At 42.9% G+C, this 23859-nt stretch overlaps 1 protein-coding gene and 1 long non-coding RNA gene across 2 annotated transcripts; both read left to right on the top strand.

Annotated features, from left to right (window-relative positions):
• The first annotated feature begins 5594 nt into the window (after window positions 1-5594).
• On the top strand, window positions 5595-15491 carry LOC311057517. Its single transcript, XR_014601964.1, has 3 exons — window positions 5595-5834; window positions 14213-14338; window positions 15441-15491. It is a non-coding gene; the product is annotated as an uncharacterized lncRNA (long non-coding RNA).
• Window positions 15492-15951: 460 nt separating this feature from the next.
• LOC311057159 (threonine synthase-like 2) lies at window positions 15952-17890 on the top strand (the record flags this gene model as incomplete). Its single annotated transcript, XM_084074110.1, has 2 exons — window positions 15952-16049; window positions 16838-17890. The coding sequence occupies 2 exons, from the start codon at window positions 15952-15954 to the stop codon at window positions 17061-17063; spliced, it is 324 nt and encodes a 107-aa protein (XP_083930236.1). The 3' UTR covers window positions 17064-17890.
• Between the last annotated feature and the right edge of the window lie 5969 nt (window positions 17891-23859).

The raw sequence follows: 23859 nt of genomic DNA, 5'->3' as shown, positions 1-23859 counted from the left end.
CTGAACAACTGTAATGTTCACTTTTGATTTGACATTTGACAGCAGTGGTAACCACTTACATTCATAGTTTAATTATGTTATGTTATGTTAGATTTTTAATCTTTGTTATCTTATGAAGTGAAAACCTCAATAAAGAATAAACTATTGACTAAAATGAAGTGTTTCCATCTCCTACATGTGTTGTGTGCAGTACAGGAAGATGTCATTGGTTACCCTGAACACAAACAAATCAGGTCGTCATGGTTACAGCAGGTCCTTTTTTTTTAAAGGACCGTAGTGTGAACGCTACCTAAGGCCTGATGTACGTACTGTTAAATCACTTTATGTTATTATCTGACTGTTACAGACGTTCTACTGACTGATTGTTGAAGACCCTGCATGACCCCTTTACACTGTAGATGAAAAGGTCCTTTAGCCCTGTGACTCTCAAACCTTTTCATTTCAATGACCCCCAGCGTGATGTGCATTAGACCACATACCCCCATTTGACATATCTTGTTTTATATCTGGGATCATCAGTGTTTATGTAACTCTGAGAGCGTACAAATGGATTACGGGTCCATTTGGACCCCTGGTGGTCCACAGACCTGACATTGAGAACCAGTACTTTAGCCTTTTTTTTCCCTCACTGTCTATCACCATGTTAAGCCTTTGGCTGATACACCCTAAAATACTGTATCTCAGTAATGGAAATATGATATAAAATATAAGACTGTGTAAACTTTCTTTACCAAATTTGCAAGACCACTTTGGTAGAGGTTTGGGTTGTGTACCTTGCCATCATGATGTAACTCCAAAGGTGGAAAATAAATACAAAATCATTTCTCCATTGACTAGAAATGTATCATTTAAAATATGCTCCTCATTGACTTAGATTCAGTGAAGAGACTCTTTTAAACCCGTAACTAATAATTTATATTTATATATATATATATATATATATATATATATATATATACCGGAGCAGCTGATAAGGTTGATGTCGCAACGACCACAATCACCAGGCCGCGTTATCGCTAGGCTGCATCATTCCCTGGTCTGCGTGCCTACCACACCGGCCTTCCACTACCCCTCCATCCTCTCCAGACAGCCCCTAAGAGAGTCAGTTGGCGATGATGGAGATCAGATCCTTCCTCCACCATATTGTTGCATATATGCTTTTGTATTGATGCTTTTGTGCTTGAACTGTGTTATTTTCCACATCTAGAATAAGTGATGATGAACTTATACTTAAAAGTCTTTTTCTGTTTCATGCTGGAACGCAAGGGGTTAAAGTTAAGACTTCATAAATGCTGCAGTGTCAGTGAGTGTGACGAAAGAGGATAAGAAACGACTAGAAATAGGAACTGCTCTTAAAGGACAGGAAACCACAAAAGCTGGGCGAGGAGCCAAAAAACAGAGAGAGTGTGACTCTGAGTGAGAGGAAAGAGTAGAAATACTCTACTAGTTTTACTCTAGTCTCTAGAAGAATAAAATAAAAACAGTAAAAGTTAAATAAACTAAAAAACGATGGAGGAACAGAATAATGATAAAGCGTGTTAATGCTTATTATATGCTTAAAGATTGTATTAATCACTGGAAGAAGTGGTGGGGATGTAGTAATCACTGGAAGACGTGTTATGGAGAGAGTAGAAGGATAGAGGTAATGTGGTATTTCAAGGAAGTAGAAAGGCCAAAGACATACTGAGTGTTACTAGCATGGATACGCTGACTATTAATAATAATTAATAATGGGAACATCCAGGTTAAACAGATAAAAACTAAAACACCTGTGAAAATAGGTGTCATTACAAATATTCTTATTGATTGTCTAAAAAACATTGCAGTAGCCTACAAGAACAATTTAAATAACACCTGAGAACACCTGAGAGAACCACAGTCCACCCATGCTTTTAAAAATGGACTAAAACCTTACCTTTAGTAGTAGTTTTAGTTTTTTGTTATTGTAAAATGGGGTGGTCAGGGGCAAGATTCAAAAAGTGCAGGATGATACTGAAACAACATTGTTCACTATTTTCTAGGAAAGATATTGGCTATTGACAAAAACTAAGGACATTTTCTCTATGATAGCCTTGTTTTATTTTTATTTTTTATTTATTTTTTATAGTTCACGTTATTTCGATAGTTTTCATATTGTATGTCCACTATGTGTGATTAGTTGTGAATAGTGACCCTGACACAGTGTCTCCCTGACAGATACTTGTACTGGTCAGACAAGTGACAACAACCCCCACATAGAGAGGTTGGGGATGGACGGCACCAACAGGAGAGTCATCGTGAAGGATAAGATCTCCAAGCCCTACGGCCTGACGTTAGACTACATCAATGATCACATCTACTGGACCAACGAGGAGAAATACATTGAGGCCCTGCCAACCTGGATGGAACCAACAGACACACAGGTCTCACACACACTCACGGATGAACGCACGCACGAACACACACTAGAAAACCTTAAGCCTTCTTTCTTTTCCATTTCATGTATTTAATAGTTAATCTGGTTTAAATATTTAAGTGTAAGAAAAGGCAAGGAAGGTTTGAGAGCATTGTTTACTCTTGTATACTTTACAGATGCATTTTAACACTTGTTATATTATTTGTTATACTACTTTGTTTGTTCATTTTGATATAGTGGCAGGCCCAGACTGTGACAAATCATCACTTTTCAACATAAACCCCTCTGTGGCCAGGCAGGGAGGAACATGAGAACCCAGTCAAGAATATCATCAAATCAAGTTTGTGATTCCAGGTGGTGATGTCATAGAGAGGGAGAGAGAGAAACCCAAGAGAGAGGGAAAGAAGAGTGTGAAATTCACGGTGGTGGTCATTACTCCTCATGGCGGAAAGCGTCGTAATAGCCGTGGAAATCTTTGGGCAACACCAGCTTAATTTCTTGCAGGTGTTTGAACTTCAGCGCCTTAATGGCGTGCCTGGAAGTGTACAGTGGGGCCACTTTGGTGACGTTGCTCTTCTTCCTCAGAGATGGGGACTCGTAGGGCTTCAGGTGGCTGAGTGGTTTATCTTGTACTCCATACTGCCATCCACGTTGTACCTAGGATGAAAACATTCTTAAACATTCTGGTGAACACTTGCCTTGACAGAGCCTGGAGGCCATGTTCTGCACTGGAACGAACATAGTATAGAGGTGATTGATGGACTTGAACACAGGCTCCAGGTACATCTTAGACTTAGAGGATGAGGACCTACAGTAGTGTGAGGGAACTTTTGGAAGGTCCAGAAGGAAGGTCTTCAAGAAGTCCACCTCCTCTCTTATCTTCCTCTCTAGGACTCTTCCCTCTTCTTCCTAGCCATTTAAAAAAAATCACACCCTTGTGTGAAGGAAGCGGTGCCTTTGATGAGCTTATTTAATTGGGCTAAATATGAACTAGAGAAACAATGTTAAATCCCTGTAAATTCATTTCCAGGCTACTGAACAGCGCCACTGTAAGCAAATCACACCCAATTGTTAAGTGGTGCAGGTATATAGCAGTGGGGCCAAATGCATTCCAAGGTGAGTGGCAAAAAGTGATCTGTCATAGCTGACAGGGTGGGTACCCAAAAGCAGACACAGAGACAGGGAAGTGGTGGCAAACAATTGTTGCCTTTAACTAATATGTTTGTGGTGTGGGTGCTGTTCTAGTGTGAGGCCTGGTGGAGGCAGGGTACTGTTGTGACTGCCTTGACTCTTAATTGACAATGATTGACACCTGGCATAGGCAACCCCTCAGCTCATCATAAAGATCTTGCACCTGTGTGTGATTCATGGTGGGGAGTGTGGGGAGTTCTGTGTGTGTCTGTGTGAGCGTGTGCGTGTGCGTGTGTGTGTGTGTGTGTGTGTGTGTGTGTGTGTGTGTGTGTGTGTGTGTGTGTGTGTGTGTGTGTGTGTGTGTGCGCGTGCGCGTGCTCGTGTGCAGGTCTGGCGCGCGTGTGTGCACGGTGCGCCTCGCAGGTCTGCATGTTACACGTGTGCTCGCGCACAGGTGCGCATGTGGCGCGCATGTGGCGCGCATGTGCGTGTGCAGTCCTGGCTTGCTCGTGTGCAGTGCAGGTGTGTAGCGCTTTGCAGGTTTGCATGTTACGTGTGTGTGTGTGTGTGTGTGTGTGTCCTCCGACAGCGCAGCGCTCCGACGTTTCCAATAGTAAACCCAAACCAAACCCGCACCCTAACCCTAACCGCACGCGGATGCCACATAGTCGGAGAAAAGGTCTGTCGGATTAACGCATGCCTCCCCTTAAAGACATGCACACACACACACGCACGCGTCACATGCGGTCCTGCGAGGCGTACCGTTGCAACACATGTGCCACTTAAAGACATGCACAAGACAAGCCAGGACTGCATACGTGCGCACGCACGTGCACACACACACACACACACACACACACACACACACACACACACACACACACACACACACACACACACACACACCCCACACGGGAGGCATGCGTTAATCCGACAGACCTTTTCTCCGACTATGTGGCATCCGCGTGCGGTTAGGGTTAGGGTGCGGGTTTGGTTCGGGTTTTCTATTGGAAACGTCGGAGCGCTGCGCTGTCGGAGGAATGCGCTGTCGGACTAACGTACTGCACCCGTCTTTAAGTGGCGCATGTGTTGCAACGGTGCGCCTCGCAGGACCGCATGTTACGTGTGTGTGTGTGTGTGTGCGTGTGCGTGTGCGTGTGTGTGTGTGTGTGCGTGCGTGCGTGCGTGCGTGCGTGCGTGCGTGCGTGCGTGCGTGCGTGCGTGCGTGCGTGCGTGCGTGCGTGTGTGTGTGTGTGTGTGCATGTGTGCAGTGCTGGCTTGTGTGTGTGTGTGTGTGTGTGTGTGTGTGTGTGTGTGTGTGTGTGTGTGTGTGTGTGTGTGTGTGTGTGTGTGTGTGTGTGTGTGTGTGTGCATGCATGCATGCGTGCACGCACGTGTGTGTGTTAGTGTGTGTGTGTGTGTGTGTGTGTGTGTGTGTGTGTGTGTGTGTGTGTGTGTGTGTGTGTGTGTGTGTGTGTGTGCATGTCCTGAAGTGGCGCATGTGTTGCATCTTTGCCGTGCTCAAACGGACGGACGGACGGACGGACCCACACACGGTCAAATGTAGAGTGGCTGGCACCGCTAAAAACTCACTGCAGAGTTTTATAGGAACAAAGAAACATGAGATGAGGTTGAAATGGGAATTCTGTACTGTGTGTGATGATTTTATGACCTGTCTGTTGACCTGTCTGTCTGATCTGTCTGTTGACCTGTCTGTCTGACCTGTCTGTCTGATCTGTCTGTTGGCCGAATGTTTTTGTCTGATGAACTTTTGGCCCTTCAACAGTGTGTAAACGTTAATGTATGTTTTGTCATGTACACAGTGGCTCAGGTCTGAGTTGTCTTTGCACCTGTTGACCTTAGATTTAACGAAGTTTTGAAGCCTTTTTATCAGCCTTTCTAACAACCTTTTTGGCAACCTATGCTCCTCTAGAGTCTAGTTCAGCTGTATGGTCTCCTTCTCTTAACCACAAACGGTTCACATCCTGTTCATCTTGTGCCTTGACTGCATGGGGCCACCAACAGGTTTCCTGCTCTGATGCACTTACAGTTGGAGCAGTTAGTGAGAAGCAGCAAGTAGAGCAGGGCAGTGTTGAGTTATGAATAATACACGTTCAGGGGTGGAGTGGTGGTCCGCCTCTCAGAGTTTGTTTTTACAAACGAGCCATTGAACGTGAATTGTAAATATATATGCTTTAATGGTCTGTGACTGTGATACACAGATACACACGCAAAACCCCGCATATTTGAAGGAATTTATAAAACCCCCCGGACAGGCGGACAGGCACCCAAAAGAGGACATGTCCGGGTAAGAGGACGTATGGTCACCCTAAAATAAATGTATTTTCATGAATGATGGTGAATCATTTCCTTTTCTCAGTTTTAAGCATAGCGTTCGCATGGATCAGTTGTGATGTGACCTCGTTATAGGAACGTTAAAATAATGGTTGGATTGCTTGGAAAATGCTGTACTTTTGAAAGACATTAGAATATATGTTGTTGTAATGAATTGACTAATTTAGGAGTTATACCAAAGCTCAGAAATAATTCTGCTAAGCCGTTTGTAATGGTAGTTTGAAGACAGTAGAAGTGGCGATGTTTTTATGAATGTTAAAAATAATGTTGGCTTGTCTGAAATGTACTGTTGGTAAACATTTAGAATACATATTGTTGTAATTAAATGAGGAATTTACAAGTTAAATAGAAGCAGGGAAATATGTAAGAAAAGGGAGTTTGAAAGGGACGTTTGGACGGTTTGAGACACAACACAGCCATGGGTTTGGGAACGTGAACATTTGACTGTGTTAAGAAATCCAGATACGGTTAAGAAAAATAGAACAAATGTTGCTAAAATTAAGTCAGTAATTTAGAAATTAGCTTGAAGTTTATAGATCATTTTGCTGACCGTTTGTATAAGGGCAGGGTGTGGATGGTGCACACACACACACACACACACACACACACACACACACACACACACACACACACACACACACACACACATTTTCTGACGTGACAGTAAAGGCTAGCGTGTTATTGAAGCTAAAGGTGGTGTTGGCTATGTTGGAAAAATCCTTGTGCGTTTGATATAAATACAACAAATGTTGTTGAAATTGAATGAGTAATTTACAAGTTAAAGGGAACCTGGAAATATGTCTGAAAAGTGGTTTTGTAATCGTTGATTGTGAAGCACAATACAGTTATGGCTTTAGGAACGAAAGTACTGTTTGACTGTGTTTGAAAAATCCAGGTACGGTTGAGAAAAATAGAACAAATGCTGCTGTGATGAAGTCAGACATTTAGAAGTATATCTAAAGTTTAGAAAAATGTTTGTTGGATGCTGTTGCAAAGACAGACACACATCACTGACACCACACACGCATACAGCCATGCAAACACACACACACGCACGCACGCACGCACGCACGCACGCACGCACGCACACACACACACACACACACACACACACACACACACACACACACACACACACACACACACACACACACACACACTTTTACATTCACTCATGTGACATGAGAGAAAGAAGGAAGACTGACTGGCAGAATCACATATACAAAGAAGCTGTTGAATTTCCCACAAACTCTGATCATAATAAATATACATTTCAAGCAGAGCCAGGCCACAGTGGTGAATAGCAGTGTATTGGTGTTCTTAGCTCAGCTCCCAGGGTCTTTGAGTGAACACTTCACAGTTTTAAAAGAAATGGCAAAACTTAGCAACTCTACAAGCTATAGGCTACTACCTAAATATTTTACCACTGCGCCATCCATCCGTTATGCATGCTGGTATTAGATATTAAACTGGAGCTAGTAGCTCCGTGTGTGTGGGAGAGTCTAGAGAACAGCACTAGAGGAGAGGATGTGGGAACAGAGCAGGCTGTATGTCATGTTTACATGTGAAACCTTCAACCAGACCACCTCAGCCTGAGCCTGGCAAAGAACACCTGCCTCTCTGTAACCACCAGGGAGGTGCAGAGGGATTTGGAGCGGCAGGCGCTGGATTTTCCAAAGGGCACATAATGCCCTAAAAAAACACCCAGACTACCCAGATTTAGAGGAATATCTCTTTTTAAATTAACACTTGGAATCAAGAATTATACTGAAAAAATAACTCCACAAACTGAACAATATTCATGCCGTCACTGATGATCTATATGAGAAATACAGCATACATTACTCTACAACAGTGGGACAAAACCTTGTTGCCCTGATCATGCGGCACATTGACCAACACATTGATGAAACATTTTTTGCAGGAAGAGCCACAACCTGCCCCAAGCGTGCCCTAATTACTGCCGTTATTAATTATATTTAAGCATTTACTTGATTGCCTAGAAGTGTCTGCCAGTCAGCCATTTTGTGATCAATCAAAATTGTATTTGCAAATTGTGAAATTACACTGGACTTACAGAGCGAGAGAGGCCCATATTTGACTAACTATTTTAAATGAACAGTATAACAGTACTTAGTTTGTTTTTGTCCACACATACCTATCGATCGCAAATTCAGACGGATCACTTGTCTGCGCGTCTCTGTGTGTCTGTGTGCTCGCCTCGTTGAGTGGACAAGTGCGTGAGCACGGCCACGTTAGGTTTTGATAGGGCATTATACTTCGTTGCGCGCGGTATCGCGCACAAAAAATAGCCGATCTACAAGGTCACAAGGCGTCGCAGTTTGTAGATCGGCTATAATTCTGTGTGTGACACCGCACTCAATTAAGTATAATCAAGCTTTACTGGAGATACGGCGTACCGCATGGATTTCTACAGAGGGCAATTCTTTCAACATAAAATGCTGCATTCCAGTTCAGGAGAGTAAGAAAGGAAGATACATTATCTTCTCTTCTCGCTAAAATCTAAAATGACACAGATATTTGTTTTAAATAGTATTGTTTTGTTATTGTGCAAATCAATGATTGTAGCTTAAGAGGGCTTAGTATTGTCATTACTGTCTTGCCAGTTATAGTCTGGGTGGGCTATAGTCCTACAGGTGGTTGGTCTCACATGGGGGTTTAGTGCATGTAACCCAGGGGCCGGTTCGGACCAAAATGCCAGGGCTGAGAATTTTGGTACCAGCCCACCCCTGATATAACCCTTTGCCTGCATGCTTGTCTCTTAAGACAGCTTGAGTGAACAATATGGTCTTGTGTGCATTTTAACAACACTACTGCGTTTACATGGACAGGTTTATTACACTTCAATTCGGAATGAATGCTCATTCAGAATAGAAACCCAGCCAGCACGCCCACTTGGGTCCCATATGGGTACAAGGTGGGCTACTTGGGTACCAAGTGGGCATGGGCTTGAACTGGGCAAATTATGAGGGTCCCACGTGGGCTGCATGTGGGCTAACTGGGCGTGGGTTGGAAGCGGGCCAGCCCACTTGGGTCCCGCGTGGGCTGCATGTGGGCTAACTGGGCGTGGGTTGGAAGCGGGCAAGCCCACTTGGGTCCCGCGTGGGCTGCATGTGGGCTAACTGGGCGTGGGTTGGAAGCGGGCAAGCCCACTTGGGTCCCGCGTGGGCTGCATGTGGGCTAACCGGCATGGGTTTGAGGCGGGCAAGCCCACTTGGGTCCCGCGTGAGCTGCATGTGGGCTAACCGGCATGGGTTTGAAGCGGGCAAGCCCACTTGGGTCCCGCATGGGCTGCATGTGGGCTAACTGGGCGTGGGTTGGAAGCGGGCCAGCCCACTTGGGTCCCGCGTGGGCTGCATGTGGGCTAACTGGGCGTGGGTTGGAAGCGGGCAAGCCCACTTGGGTCCCGCGTGGGCTGCATGTGGGCTAACTGGGCGTGGGTTGGAAGCGGGCAAGCCCACTTGGGTCCCGCGTGGGCTGCATGTGGGCTAACCGGCATGGGTTTGAGGCGGGCAAGCCCACTTGGGTCCCGCGTGAGCTGCATGTGGGCTAACCGGCATGGGTTTGAGGCGGGCAAGCCCACTTGGGTCCCGCGTGGGCTGCATGTGGGCTAACTGGGCGTGGGTTGGAAGCGGGCAAGCCCACTTGGTTCCCGCGTGGGCTGCATGTGGGCTAACCGGCATGGGTTGGAAGCGGGCAAGCCCACTTGGTTCCCGCGTGGGCTGCATGTGGGCTAACCGGCATGGGTTGGAAGCGGGCAAGCCCACTTGGGTCCCGCGTGGGCTGTATGTGGGCTAACCGGCATGGGTTAGAAGCGGGCAAGCCCACTTGGGTCCCGCGTGGGCTGCATGTGGGCTAACCGGCATGGGTTGGAAGCGGGCAAGCCCACTTGGTTCCCGCGTGGGCTGCATGTGGGCTAACTGGGCGTGGGTTTGAAGCGAGCAAGCCCACTTGGTTCCTGCGTGGGCTGCATGTGGGCTAACTGGGCGTGGGTTGGAAGCAGGCAAGCCCACTTGGTTCCCGCGTGGGCTGCATGTGGGCTAACCGCCATGGGTTTGAGGCGGGCAAGCCCACTTGGGTCCCGCGTGGGCTGCATGTGGGCTAACTGGGCGTGGGTTGGAAGCGGGCAAGCCCACTTGGGTCCCGCGTGGGCTAACTGGGCATGGGTTAGAACACACACACAAGCTCGCGCACTCACTCACGCACTCTAAATCGAATAATGTGTAAACAGATTTGTTTTTGTTTTTTTGTTTTACCACTGCCAAACTAAACACTAAGGCCAAAAATAGCAAATCTACATGCTCATAGCTACAATAATTGTCAGATCCTGTGTCTAGGTGAGACATGACCTTTGACACAATCTAAATGTCTCAATAGAAGAGCAGGGACACAAAATGCAACCACCTCAATTATATATATAGTAAAAGTTATATTGTATGAACATACTCTACCATACAGATTGGACATTACATTGTATTTTTACAATTTTTAAGTATTTGTTTTTCATTTATTAGAGATGGCTATGGCAGGTTAACTGTTAACCGTTTAACTGGTAACCATTAAAATGATCCCTGGCTAATAAACCAATCTTCAAGCTTGTAGATCGGCTATTTTTGGCAAAGAGGTTTGGTGTAGAGGGGTGAAAAAGAGCAAACCCAAGTACAAGTTTACTAAGGGTTTAAGTGGTTAAAGGGGCAGCTACCCAACTCCCTTTTTCTTAGATTTGAGTATAAATGTGTCATTTGTGATAGGGATAATACAATTTGTTCATAAGCGTGTGGATTCAGAGCTTTCTGCTTTCTTTCAGTTACAGTAAATGTTTTGCTTCAAGTCAAAGCATATGTGTATTCTCCTGGTCAAATCCAGACTAATTCCCTTCCCCCCTGACTGCCTGTTAATGGCTGTGTCTCTGTGACCGTGTGGGGGGCACACACAGATAGCAACAATGAAACAATGGGTATGCAAAGTATCAAAGCCAGACAGGTTGGAGAGGTTGGTGGTTTAGTTTATTTCTTTCTTTAAATGTTAGTTTTATTTTTTCATTGTAATATGGATTAGTCAGAAAAGTAAAAAATAAAAAAAAAGAAAAGAGAAAAAGAGAGAGAGAGAGAGAGAGAGAGAGAGAGAGAGAGAGAGAGAGAGAGAGAGAGAGAGAGAGAGAGAGAGAGAGAGAGAGTGTGTGTGTGTGTGTGTGTGTGTGTGTGTGTGTGTGTGTGTGTGTGTGTGTGTGTGTGTGTGTGTGTGTGTGTGTGTGTGTGCTCATGTAAATGCATCGGTATGGCCATACCGGTCTGATCCGAATGAAATTTCATTCGGGTTTGAAGGGCTGGTATACCGATAGAATCGGGCTACATTGCCCATGTAAACGCACTGGTATCAGACTGGTATACATTTGTTCTTTTGCGGTTTTGACAGTGGGCTTACATGTACACATACTGTGCACATAAAATGATTTAAAACTATACTAAATAAACCCCCAAAAAATATCTAATTGAAGTTGAGGCTTCAGGTAAATTACCTTTATAAGTACATTGCATGCACATTTTTGGAGGTACATTGTGTGATTCAATAAAATTATTTTAAGGTAAAGTTTCAATGTCCATTGAAGACTTTACAACAATGGCTGCCGTTCAGGAATGTTCAGGCTAGAGAGAGGGGCGTCTCCCTGCATGATTGACAGCTTTTAGCACCAATGGGGTGAGTTTTATTTAGGAAAGTGTAGGAATAGGCCCAGGGAGCTGATTTTGCTGCATTAAACTCATCAATAGCAGACCAATGGCCGTAGCCAGGATGCGGTGTGCTTCCATTATCAAACCTTCTCTCTACCTTCTCTCTCTTAACTTGTTTTATTGTCTCTCTTCTCTTCTTCCTCATTTACCTATATAATTGGCAGCTTTGATTGATTGTGAGCTGTGGCTTGTTATTATTTCTCTCTGGCAGCCGTGACTTAATTGTTATTATTCATTACCAAGGCTGCCAGAGGTAAATAATAAATATGTTTACCTGTCAAACACCCCCGCCCCCTCCCCCCGTCCGCCGCCCCCAACCTGGCCCGAAGCACTCTGCGCATGACCAGAGTTCTATTCCGAATGAATGCTTTGCTCATGTAAACGATTGAGAAACAGGAATACTTTCATTCAGGTGCCATGTAAACAGTTGGGTATACATTTCTATTCGGAATGAGTTCATTCTGAATGAATAAATATTGTGCATGTAAACGCAGAGTGCCAGAGGTTTTTACCAGCTTGCAAAGCACACTGGTCTAAGAAGAGACTGACCTACTAGTCATCCATGTGTTCCACATATTCGCAAACACACGTCCTCACGGTGATCCCCTCATTACACACACAGGGGTCTCGTAGAATCGAGAAAAAATAAATCCGATCCCCGTAATCCGTTCCATAACTGCAGCCAGTTGGAAATAGCATGTTTCGCCAAAAATACATAGTAAATGAGATGAGATGAGAGATGAGAAATACTTTATTAATCCCCAAGGGGAAATTGTGGCGTTACAGCAGCACAGTGTAACAAATAAATAAGTAAACAACAGACAAACAAAACAAAACAAAACAGATGGACACACACTAGACCAGGGCCAACAACATGCATTTAGGGAGAGTTCTTAAGCATTGTAGAGTCTGATGGCAGTTGGCATGAATGATAGTCTGTACCGCTCAATGTTCGGGGGGAGAGTGAGCCTCTGGCTGAAGGTGCTCACCCTATCCTGCAGCTCGCCATAGAGTGGGTGGGAGGGGTTAGCCAGGATGGAGAATAAAGTTACTTTATTTCGGTTTTTAGGCAGTTCCATGTAAACTGGTGAATCTCTGGGAAAGCTGCTGAGAGGCGGAGCACGCAAAGTGCGTCTAATTCTAATAAAATAAAGGTCCATGTGATCTGACGGCCCGGGCCCCCCGGAGTCCCGGGCCCGTAGGCGGCCGCCTACCTGGCCTACCCGGACGCTCCGCCACTGTCACAAGGCCTTGCAACGTGAGGCCTTGTGAGCTGGTAGTTTGAGAACCCCTGCTCTGAAGCTGTGGTGTGAAATAGGCGTGGCCTAGGCGTGCACACCAAGGTTGACATCACCTTTGTAATGGGTAAAAATTACACACATTTAGCAGAAACACACTGTAGTACGAATTACACCAATTTAACACAGAAGGAGCGAGTGCATTCTCTGGCAGCACGCTCTCCCTCATTTAACAGCAAACAACGTTAAAAAAAAAAAACTGTGGTATAAATTGCACCCATTTAGCAGAAAAACACTGTCTTAAAAATTACTCTCACTCAGAGGTAAATATTGTACTTTTTACTGCAAAACGTACCCCTTAAGCCCTATTTTATATTTGAAAATAGCTGATTTACAAGCTCACACAATGCAACACTTTGTGAGCTGGTAGATCTGCTATTATCTAAAAAGTCACACACACACACACACACACACACACACACACACACACACACACACACACACTGGCCCCCGCTATAGACATCCAGGTACTGTCACTGCTACTCTAGGCTCCTCCCACAATTTTCAAATGCTTCTGTCAAAACGGCCACTTTTGGCGATTTTCAATCGCTGATTTTTGATTGAGTTTTAAGGATAATTCCTTTTAACAGGTTGTTCATGAAAGTCCTTGCGGTCTTGTTTCCAATGAGAACCTGTGAGCAATTAGGGGTTAAGAGTCTTGCTCAGGGACAAATTTCATTTCATCGACACATATGCTGACCTGGCCTGGAATCGAACCTGGGGCAACCAGGGCCTCTGGCTCCCTTGGCGGGTTCACTAACCATTCAGCTATGGCCGCCCCTTGTCCATTGTCGCCCGTATATCTTTAATATCACGGGCTGGGAAGGTCGGATACCTGAGTAAAGTTCACTTTGAGTTGCATCCAACACATTCACTGCCATTTCCGTCGGCCTTACCGCTAGGCCGCTAGAGCCATTTGAATATATATATATTTTTTTTATCATGTGGTGCCCTCAGTGGCTGATGCCCCAGGGCACTCGCCCCCTACGGCCTAGGGATGATCAGGCCTTGCGTATATGTTTCCATAGGATCCATACATCATGTATATGTTTTCTATATGTCTCCATATGTTTCCATAGGATCCATACAACATGTATATGTTTTCTATATGTCTCCATATGTTTCCATAGGATCCATATAACATGGATATGTTTTCTATATGTCTCCATATGTTTCCATAGGATCCATATAACATGGATATGTTTTCTATATGTCTCCATATGTTTCCATAGGATCCATATAACATGGATATGTTTTCTATATGTCTCCATATGTTTCCATAGGATCCATATAACATGGAGCGTGTGTTCTGGCTGCTATCAGGGAGAGATGGAGCCTTAGTGAAGGACTTGATGGAAGACTTTCAACGTTCTCACAGAAACACCCTGCCTGAAGCTCTACACAAAGAGGTTCATTATACTACAGAAACACCCTGCCTGAAGCTCTGCATAAACAGGTTCATTACACTACAGAAACACCCTGCCTGAAGCTCTGCATAAACAGGTTCATTACACTACAGAAACACCCTGCCTGAAGCTCTGCATAAACAGGTTCATTACACTACAGAAACACCCTGCCTGAAGCTCTGCAAAAAAAGGGTCATTACACTACGGAAACACCCTGCCTGAAGCTCTACAAAAAGAGGATCATTATACTACAGAAACACCCTGCCTGAAGTTCTACACAAACAGCTTCATTACACTATAGAAACACCCTGCCTGAAGCTGCCTATAATTGGCATTTTTATTGCTGTTGTCTTTTATTGATGACAATACACATTTTCTATTCTATTCTATTGACACCTAGTCTATCAGCTAGCGTTAGCTACACATAATCATCTCCTCAACTAATAATAACAAAGATCACTGATTCTCGAGGGAGAGGCAGACTCATCCCATTGATCCAAACGATGTTGTTCACCACTATCATTGTTGTTATACAGTAGTTGTGGTGTGGACTCTGCCATGCCCTTCAGTTAGAACGATTTTTAAAACAACATATTTTAAAATAGTAATATTAAAAGTAAAACAACATATTTATAATCATAGTTATGGTTCTTGGCACATCCGGTCAGATAACCTTGGGTAAGGACAATGGCCTTGGGCATTCTCCTTCTCTCTAGTGTTCCCAAACCTTTTTACTCAAGACCCTAAATAGAAATTAGACGTTTGCCCGGGACCCAAACCAGTGAAAATAGCAGATCTACAAGGTGCTATTTTCACTAATTCTTAAACGTTTGTTTTTTGTTTACTTATGGAAATTATTATGATTATGTTTTATTTATTTATACTTTTGAAATATTCATTTAATTCATGAAAAGTTTTTTTTTTTTTTAATAGCTTTTTTACATCTTATGAAATATATATGTAGGCTATATTGTTTAAATGGAAGACACAATAAAGGGATAATTTACCCATAAAAATTGGTCCACCACCCAAACATGGGTCCCGACCCACTGTTTGGGAAACAGTGGTCTAATGGGTCATGTGGTTGTGCTCTCTCTCTCATCAGTTATCCCAGGCCATATGGACACAAACGGTGACAGATGAAGGCATTGTGAGCATAGATATATATAAACACTAGATGACTCACCCGCGCTGCTGGCCAATGGAGTAAGACGTTGCCACATGGCGGCCATCTTGCGACGGTCATTCATAACATTATGTCTATGGTGCATGTACTTTGAAATAACCATAGCGTGCTCAATTTTCATCCGTTTTCAAACGGTTTGGTGTTTTGTAAACACCAAAGATGTAGTTATGATACCGCATACTTAATTTTATATAAAAAAAAAAACATGATTATAATTATGAGTATGCGGTATCATAACTACATCTTTGGTGTTTACAAAACACCAAACCGTTTGAAAATCGGATGAAAATTGAGCACGCTATGGTTATTTCAAAGTACATGCACCATAGACATAATGTTATGAATGACCGTCCCAAGGTGGCCGCGGTTGAGCTGCGCTTGCGACGCCCCCTTGAGCCATCTAGCCTTTATATCTATGATTGTGAGCACCATGAGGAGATGCTGGGAGGAGAACGGCTACTTGTTGTGTCCCCACACATCGGTGGCAGTGTGGCATCACCACTGTCCCCACGACCCTGCGATTCACAGGTGAAAGGTCATCACGTTGTTTTTAATGCAGCAACAGGCACAAAGTATGGAGTACCCAAACCCTGTCTGACGGTCATTGTGCATGACTCACCAGACCATTTAACTAGGCTCACTTTACATTTACTATTAGACAATAACAGATCAACAAGCTCACAATGTGTCACATCACGACACGTTTTGAGCTTGTAGAATATTTTTGGACACATTTTAACAACACACATCTTGTGTGTTGTTAAAACACACATATGTGGTGCCAGGGGGTCCCTGGCACCACATATTTTCAGATGGGGGTCTGCAACTCTGCGGACAAATACATATTAATCTGGGGGTCCTTGACATGGAAAAATGGGGGAGCCACTGGTTTAAAAAACATTAGAAAGCAAGCCCAATTAAGCAACTACGCACACCCAAAATTGTTTAATGTAAGCAGACATGGCAACACTGGTAAACGGGAAACTCATTGATATGGGGCTCCCCACCTCCCCTACCTGGCCACGCCCACAGTGGGCATGGAATACTGAGAGTGTGTGTGCAAAGTTTGACGCTGATTTGTTCAGCGCTGCTTCAGATTTGCTGTTCACAGACACACAGACAGCATGACCATTCCGGCCTGGCGGAGATAAATATTGATGCCAGGTTGAAAGTGGCCACTTTAACCTTTTCCCCAAATCAGTTTTTTTATTCAAATAGATTACACCTTATTATCCATTGCATTACAATCAGTTTGATTAACTGCTGCACCCCTAGTCTGTAATTAGTTGTAATTAGTTAAGCATGTTTTCTTCCAGGTGCTACGTAGCTACAGCCTCTCCCGCCGAGTTCCAGGCGGCAGTGGAGAGGGCGGGGTTGACCTTTGCCCCTCCGGAGTCGGTGAAGGCGTTGGACCAGATGGCCACCCGCTGCCAGAACCTGGAGAGGAGTCTGGACTGGAAGACTGACTGGGAGAACCGCCTGAGAGAATGCATCCAGTCTATATACACATCTAGACAACCCAGACTTACCACAAACACTTGATTCATGTTATTGACAATACGTTGTTTAAATTCAGAATGGTCGATTATATCACTGTTTCTCAACATCGGGTCTGTGGACCACCAGTGGTCCAAATGGACCCTTCATCCATTTTCAACCTTATCTTCATATAATTGATCCTCTCTAATACTCATTATAAAATGGCACAATTTCTGTCTACTCACTCTGTGTCTCATTGGTGGGCTGTGGACAGTTCAGAAACCTGCCTACCAATGACATCATCGTTGATGGGGATTATAAGCTAATAGAAACAACACCCTTTCTCTTCCTGGAAAGTTAGCATGCTGAAATAGAATATATTTTCCTTACATTATTAAGAAAAAAAATGAAATCTTGTTTGAAATGACCAAACCTGTCTACCGATGATGTCACTGGTATAGTAGGCAGGTTTCTGAACTGTCCACAGTCCTACTCTGAGACACAGACTGATTGGACAGAAATCTTATAATGAGCATTAGTGAGGACCAGTTATATGAAGATAGGTTGAAAATGGGTGAAGTGGTCCTTTAATTCAGAATGGTTGATTTTTACTCAATGATTCCAGTTTTGTTTGTAATGCAATTTCTAAATGTGATGAAGGCTTTCATGGCCTTCCTACAGTGTGTGTGTGTGTGTGTGTGTGTGTGTGTGTGTGTGTGTGTGTGTGTGTGTGTGTGTGTGTGTGTGTGTGTGTGTGTGTGTGTGTGTGTGTGTGTGTGTGTGTGTGTGTGTGTGTTTGTTTGTCACTTTATTTTTTGACACATGTTGACTAATGTGCTGTACAATGAAGACAAGTCAAATCAGATGAATGTACAAATGAATAAATATCTCGCATTTCATCAGTATGATGAACCCAACTGATATGATGACTTCATGACCTGTTATCTTGCTCAGTTTCCCTCAGGTAGAATGCGGCAATGCTTTTAGTAAGCTGTACTTTTGGACTGATCAGCACTGAATGTCTTTAGTGCAGGAACCAAAAGCCCAAAAGTTGACTATACCCCTCCCCGGAGTAGAACAAAACGGGACATAGTTTTTTCATATCTTTAGGATGTCCCCTTCGTGAAATGGATTGTCCCAAGTTTTACTTTTACTGCAAAAGTCATGAAATTGATCCATGAAGTGACTCACCACATAGGCAAAAAAACGCCTATGCTGAAAGTGGGAGCTCCAAGTAAATCCTCTGTCATTTTCTACCTGCAGGTTGTTTTTAGATCATACTTGCACAGATGGTCTACAGGTAGTGTCCCTACATCCCAAAACAATCAGAATGCCAATATGTGGTTCTATTGTGAATCAGCAGCCTTTTATATAAGGCCTTAAATAGGCGGAAATAGCAACAAGTTGACTTTTTCTGAGCAATATGTACTTGTAACTTTGGTCCAGCTCTTTATCAGGGGTAGAACTAGATGTGACATTGTCTTTAAGATGTCCACTTCCTGAAATGGATGGTCAGAAGTTTTACCTTTACTGCAAAAGTCATGAAATTCATCCACAAAGTGACTCACCACTGCCAAAACACGCCTACCCTGAAAAGGGGAGTTCAAAGTCAATCCTTTCTCATTTTCTACCTGATGTTTTTGGTTTTACATCATACTTAAACAGATGGTCTACAGGTAGTGTCCCTACACCCTAAAGAAATCAGAATGCCAATATTTGGTTCTATTGTGAATCAGCAGCTTTTTATACAAGGCCTTATTACAGGCGGAAATAGCAAAAAGTGGACTTTTCTTAGAAATATTCACATGGAATACTGATCCTACCCTTCTATCAGGGGTAGAAAAAAACTTCACCTTGTTTTTCCATAACTTTGACTTGTCCTCTTCATGAAATGGATTGTCCCAAATTTTACTTTTACTGCAAAAGTCATGAAATTCATCCATGAAGTGACTCACCACTGCAAAAACACACCTACCCTGAAATAGGGAGTTCTACATGCTGGTTGTTTTCATATTGTACTTATACACAGATGGTCTACAGGTAGTGCCCAGCAGCCCTTTATATAATATAAGGCCTTATTCAAGGCAGAAATAGGAATATTCACTTGTGATTTTGGTCAGAGGTAGAACAAAACCTGACCTTGTTTTTTCATAACTTTGACTTGTCATCTAACTATCAACCATCAAACTATTTACATTGACTGCAAAGGTCATGACATTCTTCAATAAAGTTTCTGCACCAATAGTCCATGAGCCAGAGCCCCAAAATTGAGCAATGATTATCGAAAGAGTGGGCAAAACCAAACCTATATTAAATTGTTCATAGGGTCAATATGAGTAAATAAATATATGATAACCTTTCCACAGGAGTAGCTTTTTCATGGTTATCACACATTTGGTTATTTTCCCCATACGTACATGACAGGTGAAAAAATGACAACATTTAAAAAAGAGTTATCATAATGAAACTTCCTGAGTTGATTACTTACATGAAGACAATGATTTATCGTATTACAAGTCTGAAATTGTATATTTAAATATGCAAATTGGGCATTAGGAAAATATTCCCACATTTGCATAACTTTCCAAAATCAACATTGGAACATTGGACAAAGCCAGAGTCAACATACTCATTTAATTTTGTTAAGATGTTGGAGTCAAAGGTTTTTAACGAGGGAATATTCAATATCTGGCTCAATTTTGGGGTTCTGGTTCATGGACTAAATGCCTAATTTATCAAATTTTTAACAAATATGCTTGTATTGTGAATTGGGTTTTATAGGCTCTTAGGCCTGGTTAAAGGCATTACAAAAATCTGAATTACTTTTATCCTGATCTATTAATTCTGTAAAATGCCTACAAATACAACAAAATGACTGCTTCAGGGAATACAATTTGATACCATGTTTTTACCCTGCCACTTCATATTCATATGGAATCTATGATTCTCAGGTATCTCTACACCTCAAAGCCTCAGGAATGACAAAATATATTTCTATAAGCCCATACAACCTAAATGCAGTATGGCTTAAGTACATGCTGTAGAATACACTTTTTGTGTGCCATTCTTAATGAATAATCATCAATCAGCAGCTTATGGAAAACGCTTTGGCCCCAGTCAGTCAGTTCCCCCCACACTGCTCAAAAAAGTAAATAAATATATGAAATTGAGAATAAGCTGCTGATTGATGATTATTCATGAAGAATGGCACACAGTAGTGTATTCTACTTAGCCCATACTGCATTTTAAGTCTGGCTTATAGAACTATATTTTGTCATTCCATCTGTTTTGAGGCATCAGGATATTAGGCCTACCTGAGAAACATCCTTAGATTCCACATGAATATGAAGTGGGTGAAAACATGGTATCAGAATACATGTCCTGTTATTAAGCAGTCATTTTGTTTGCAGGCATTTTACAGTAATACATCAGGATTAGAAGTAACTCTGAAAAAAAAAATAACTTCATAATATAATATTTAACAAGGCCTACAGTAGGAGCCTAAAATCCTGCTGATTCACAATACAGCATATTTTGACATATATTTCTGGTTGTTTTGGGTGTTGGGGTCCTACTTGTACACAATCTGTGAACATGTGATGTAAATCCAACCATTAGGTGGTCAATGAAGCAGGATTAACTAGGTAGGTAGGGACTTTTCTGCATTGTTTTTTTTCTTTTTGCAAATGTTCATGAATACATTTCATGAATTTTGACATATAAGAAAAACTTATGACCATCCATTTCATGAAGAGGACAAGTCAAAGTTATGGAAAAACAAGGTGATGTTTTTTTCTACCCCTGATAGAAGGGTAGGACTAGAATATTTCTAAGAAAAGTCCACTTTTTGCTATTTCCGCCTGTAATAAGGCCTTGTATAAAAAGCTGCTGATTCACAATAGAACCAAATATTGGCATTCTGATTGCTTTAGGGTGTAGGGACACTACCTGTAGACCATCTGTTTAAGTATGATGTAAAACCAAAAACATCAGGTAGAAAATGAGAAAGGATTGACTTTGAACTCCCCTTTTCAGGCGTGTTTTGGCAGTGGTGAGTCACTTTGTGGATGAATTTCATGACTTTTGCAGTAAAGGTAAAACTTCTGACCATCCATTTCAGGAAGTGGACATCTTAAAGACAATGTCACATCTAGTTCTACCCCTGATAAAGAGCTGGACCAAAGTTACAAGTACATATTGCTCAGAAAAGTCAACTTGTTGCTATTTCCGCCTATTTAAGGCCTTATAAAAAGGCTGCTGATTCACAATAGAACCACATATTGGCATTCCGGTTGTTTTGGGATGTAGGGACACTACCTGTAGACCATCTGTGCAAGTATGATCTAAAAACAACCAGCAGGTAGAAAATGACAGAGGATTTACTTGGAGCTCCCACTTTCAGCATAGGCGTTTTTTTGCCTATGTGGTGAGTCACTTCATGGATCAATTTCATGACTTTTGCAGTAAAAGTAAAACTTGGGACAATCCATTTCATGAAGGGGACATCCTAAAGATATGAAAAAACTATGTCCCGTTTTGTTTGGTCCTGGATAACAACGCATCCCTCGAGGTCTTCCAGTCCGGTTTTCGATCACTTCACAGCACTGAGTCTGCACTACTAAAGGTCACAAATGACCTTTTCCGGGCGATAGACTCAGGCGACTGTGCCATCCTGGTGCTGCTCGACCTGAGCGCCGCATTTGACACTGTCGACCACAACATTTTAACCTTGCGCCTCGAACACGAGGTTGGCATCCAGGGAACTGCCCTTAACTGGTTCAAATCATACATGGCAGAAAGGTCCTTCATAGTTGAGCTTGGCAACACCTCATCCTCCTCCGCCCCCCTCTCCTGCGGGGTCCCCCAGGGATCAATCCTGGGTCCCATCCTCTTTTCATTGTATATGCTCCCTCTGGGCTCCATTATGAGGAAACACGGCATCTCCTTCCACCTCTACGCCGATGACACACAGTTGTACGTCCCCCTCAAACCAAATGACACACACTCACTGGATCCCCTGCTAGACTGCCTCACAGACATAAAATCCTGGATGTCAGACAATTTCCTCATGCTCAACGACAATAAAACTGAAATCATCCTCTTTGGCTCCCCTCACAAAACAAACATCATCACCACCTCCCTTGGCCCACTGACTTGCAAACCACATGTCAAAAACTTGGGTGCAATCCTGGACTCTGACCTCAAATTTGACAAACAAATCAATGCCGTTATTAAAGGTGCCTTCTTTCAACTTAGACAAATCAGCAAAATAAAAACCTTCCTATCAACCCCCGACCTGGAAAAAGTAATTCATGCCCTCATCTCCTCCCGCCTAGATTACTGCAACTCACTGTATGCAGGTGTTTCTAATACATCCCTTTCCAGACTGCAGCTCGTCCAAAACGCGGCTGCAAGGCTCCTGACTGGTACCAGAAGGTGGGACCACATCACCCCCATTTTGGCGTCCCTCCACTGGCTTCCAGTCAAATATAGAGTAGATTTTAAAATTTTATTATTCGCCTATAAAGCCCACCATGGATTGGCTCCTCCCTACATTTGCGAGATGCTTCCTCCCCCCGACAACACTAGGACACTAAGATCAGCGGATCAAGGGCTCCTCAAAGTCCCACACACCCGTCTGAGATCAAAAGGGGACCGTGCCTTTTCGGCTGCCGCCCCAAAATTATGGAACAATTTACCACCATCCATTAGGGCTGCACCCTCTCTGGACATTTTTAAAAGCAGACTAAAAACGCACCTGTTCTCTCAGGCCTTTTAAATAGTACATAAACTAGTAAATAATAGAAATTGTTGGATACCTGTCCACGTGCTCCCACTTTTTCTCTTTTATGCTACTTGCCTTTTTGCTATGAGTTTTGTATTATTGCTTTTTTGTATATATTGTTGTTCTTCCTGTTTTGATTTTGTCTTGTGTATTTGGCTTGCAGTTGCTTGTGTATGTATTTTGATGCTTTTTTGTGTGTTTTTTAACTCTGTTGTACAGCACTTTGGTCAGCCTTTGGTTGTTTTTAAATGTGCTCTATAAATAAAATTGACTTGACTTGACTTGACTTGTTCTACTCCGGGGAGGGGTATCTGAAAAACTAAGGCTCTTTTTGAGGGTCTGTTCCTGCACTACTTGTGTACATTGCCAGTAGGCCAAGGGATGACCTATCTTATCTTTTCTTGTTTTACTAAGACATCAAGTTGGCCTACTGTCCAACTGTGGTTGATTGGGCTCACATCCACTGATGCTGTGGGCCTCAGTAAACTGAACAATATGACAGTATCACATCCACTGATGCTGTGGGCCTCAGTAAACTGAATAATATGACATCCACTGATGCTGTAGGCCTCAGTAAACTGAATAATATGACAGTATCACATCCACTGATGCTGTAGGCCTCAGTAAACTGAATAATATGACAGTATCACATCCACTGATGCTGTAGGCCTCAGTAAACTGAATAATATGACAGTATCACATCCACTGATGCTGTAGGCCTCAGTAAACTGAATAATATGACAGGATCACATCCACTGATGCTGTTGGCCTCAGTACACTAATAATAATATGCCTCAGTAAACTAAATAATATGACAGTATCACAGGCTGTATCAATTATTTTCGCAGTGATTATTCTATCAAATACTTTTTCAGTTAATTGAATAATCGAAAAGCTATTTTTTTCTTGGAGATTTTGTTTCCTTTCTTATTCACCAATCGACACATAAAGTTTAATTTCGTATTATTTTAATCAACTAAATTCATTAGTCTGATCAACCACTTAAGCCCTATATTATACCTTGCACAGCGATGTCACGCCAAAATAGCCGATCTATAAGCTCACAATGCATCG

The sequence above is a fragment of the Gymnoscopelus microlampas genome (assembly GCF_963454915.1).
Source record: "Gymnoscopelus microlampas genome assembly, chromosome: 12".
Taxonomy (NCBI): Eukaryota; Metazoa; Chordata; class Actinopteri; order Myctophiformes; family Myctophidae; genus Gymnoscopelus; species Gymnoscopelus microlampas.
The sequence above is the reverse complement of the archived record's forward strand: the minus strand, read 5'-3'. Positions and strand labels throughout refer to the sequence as shown.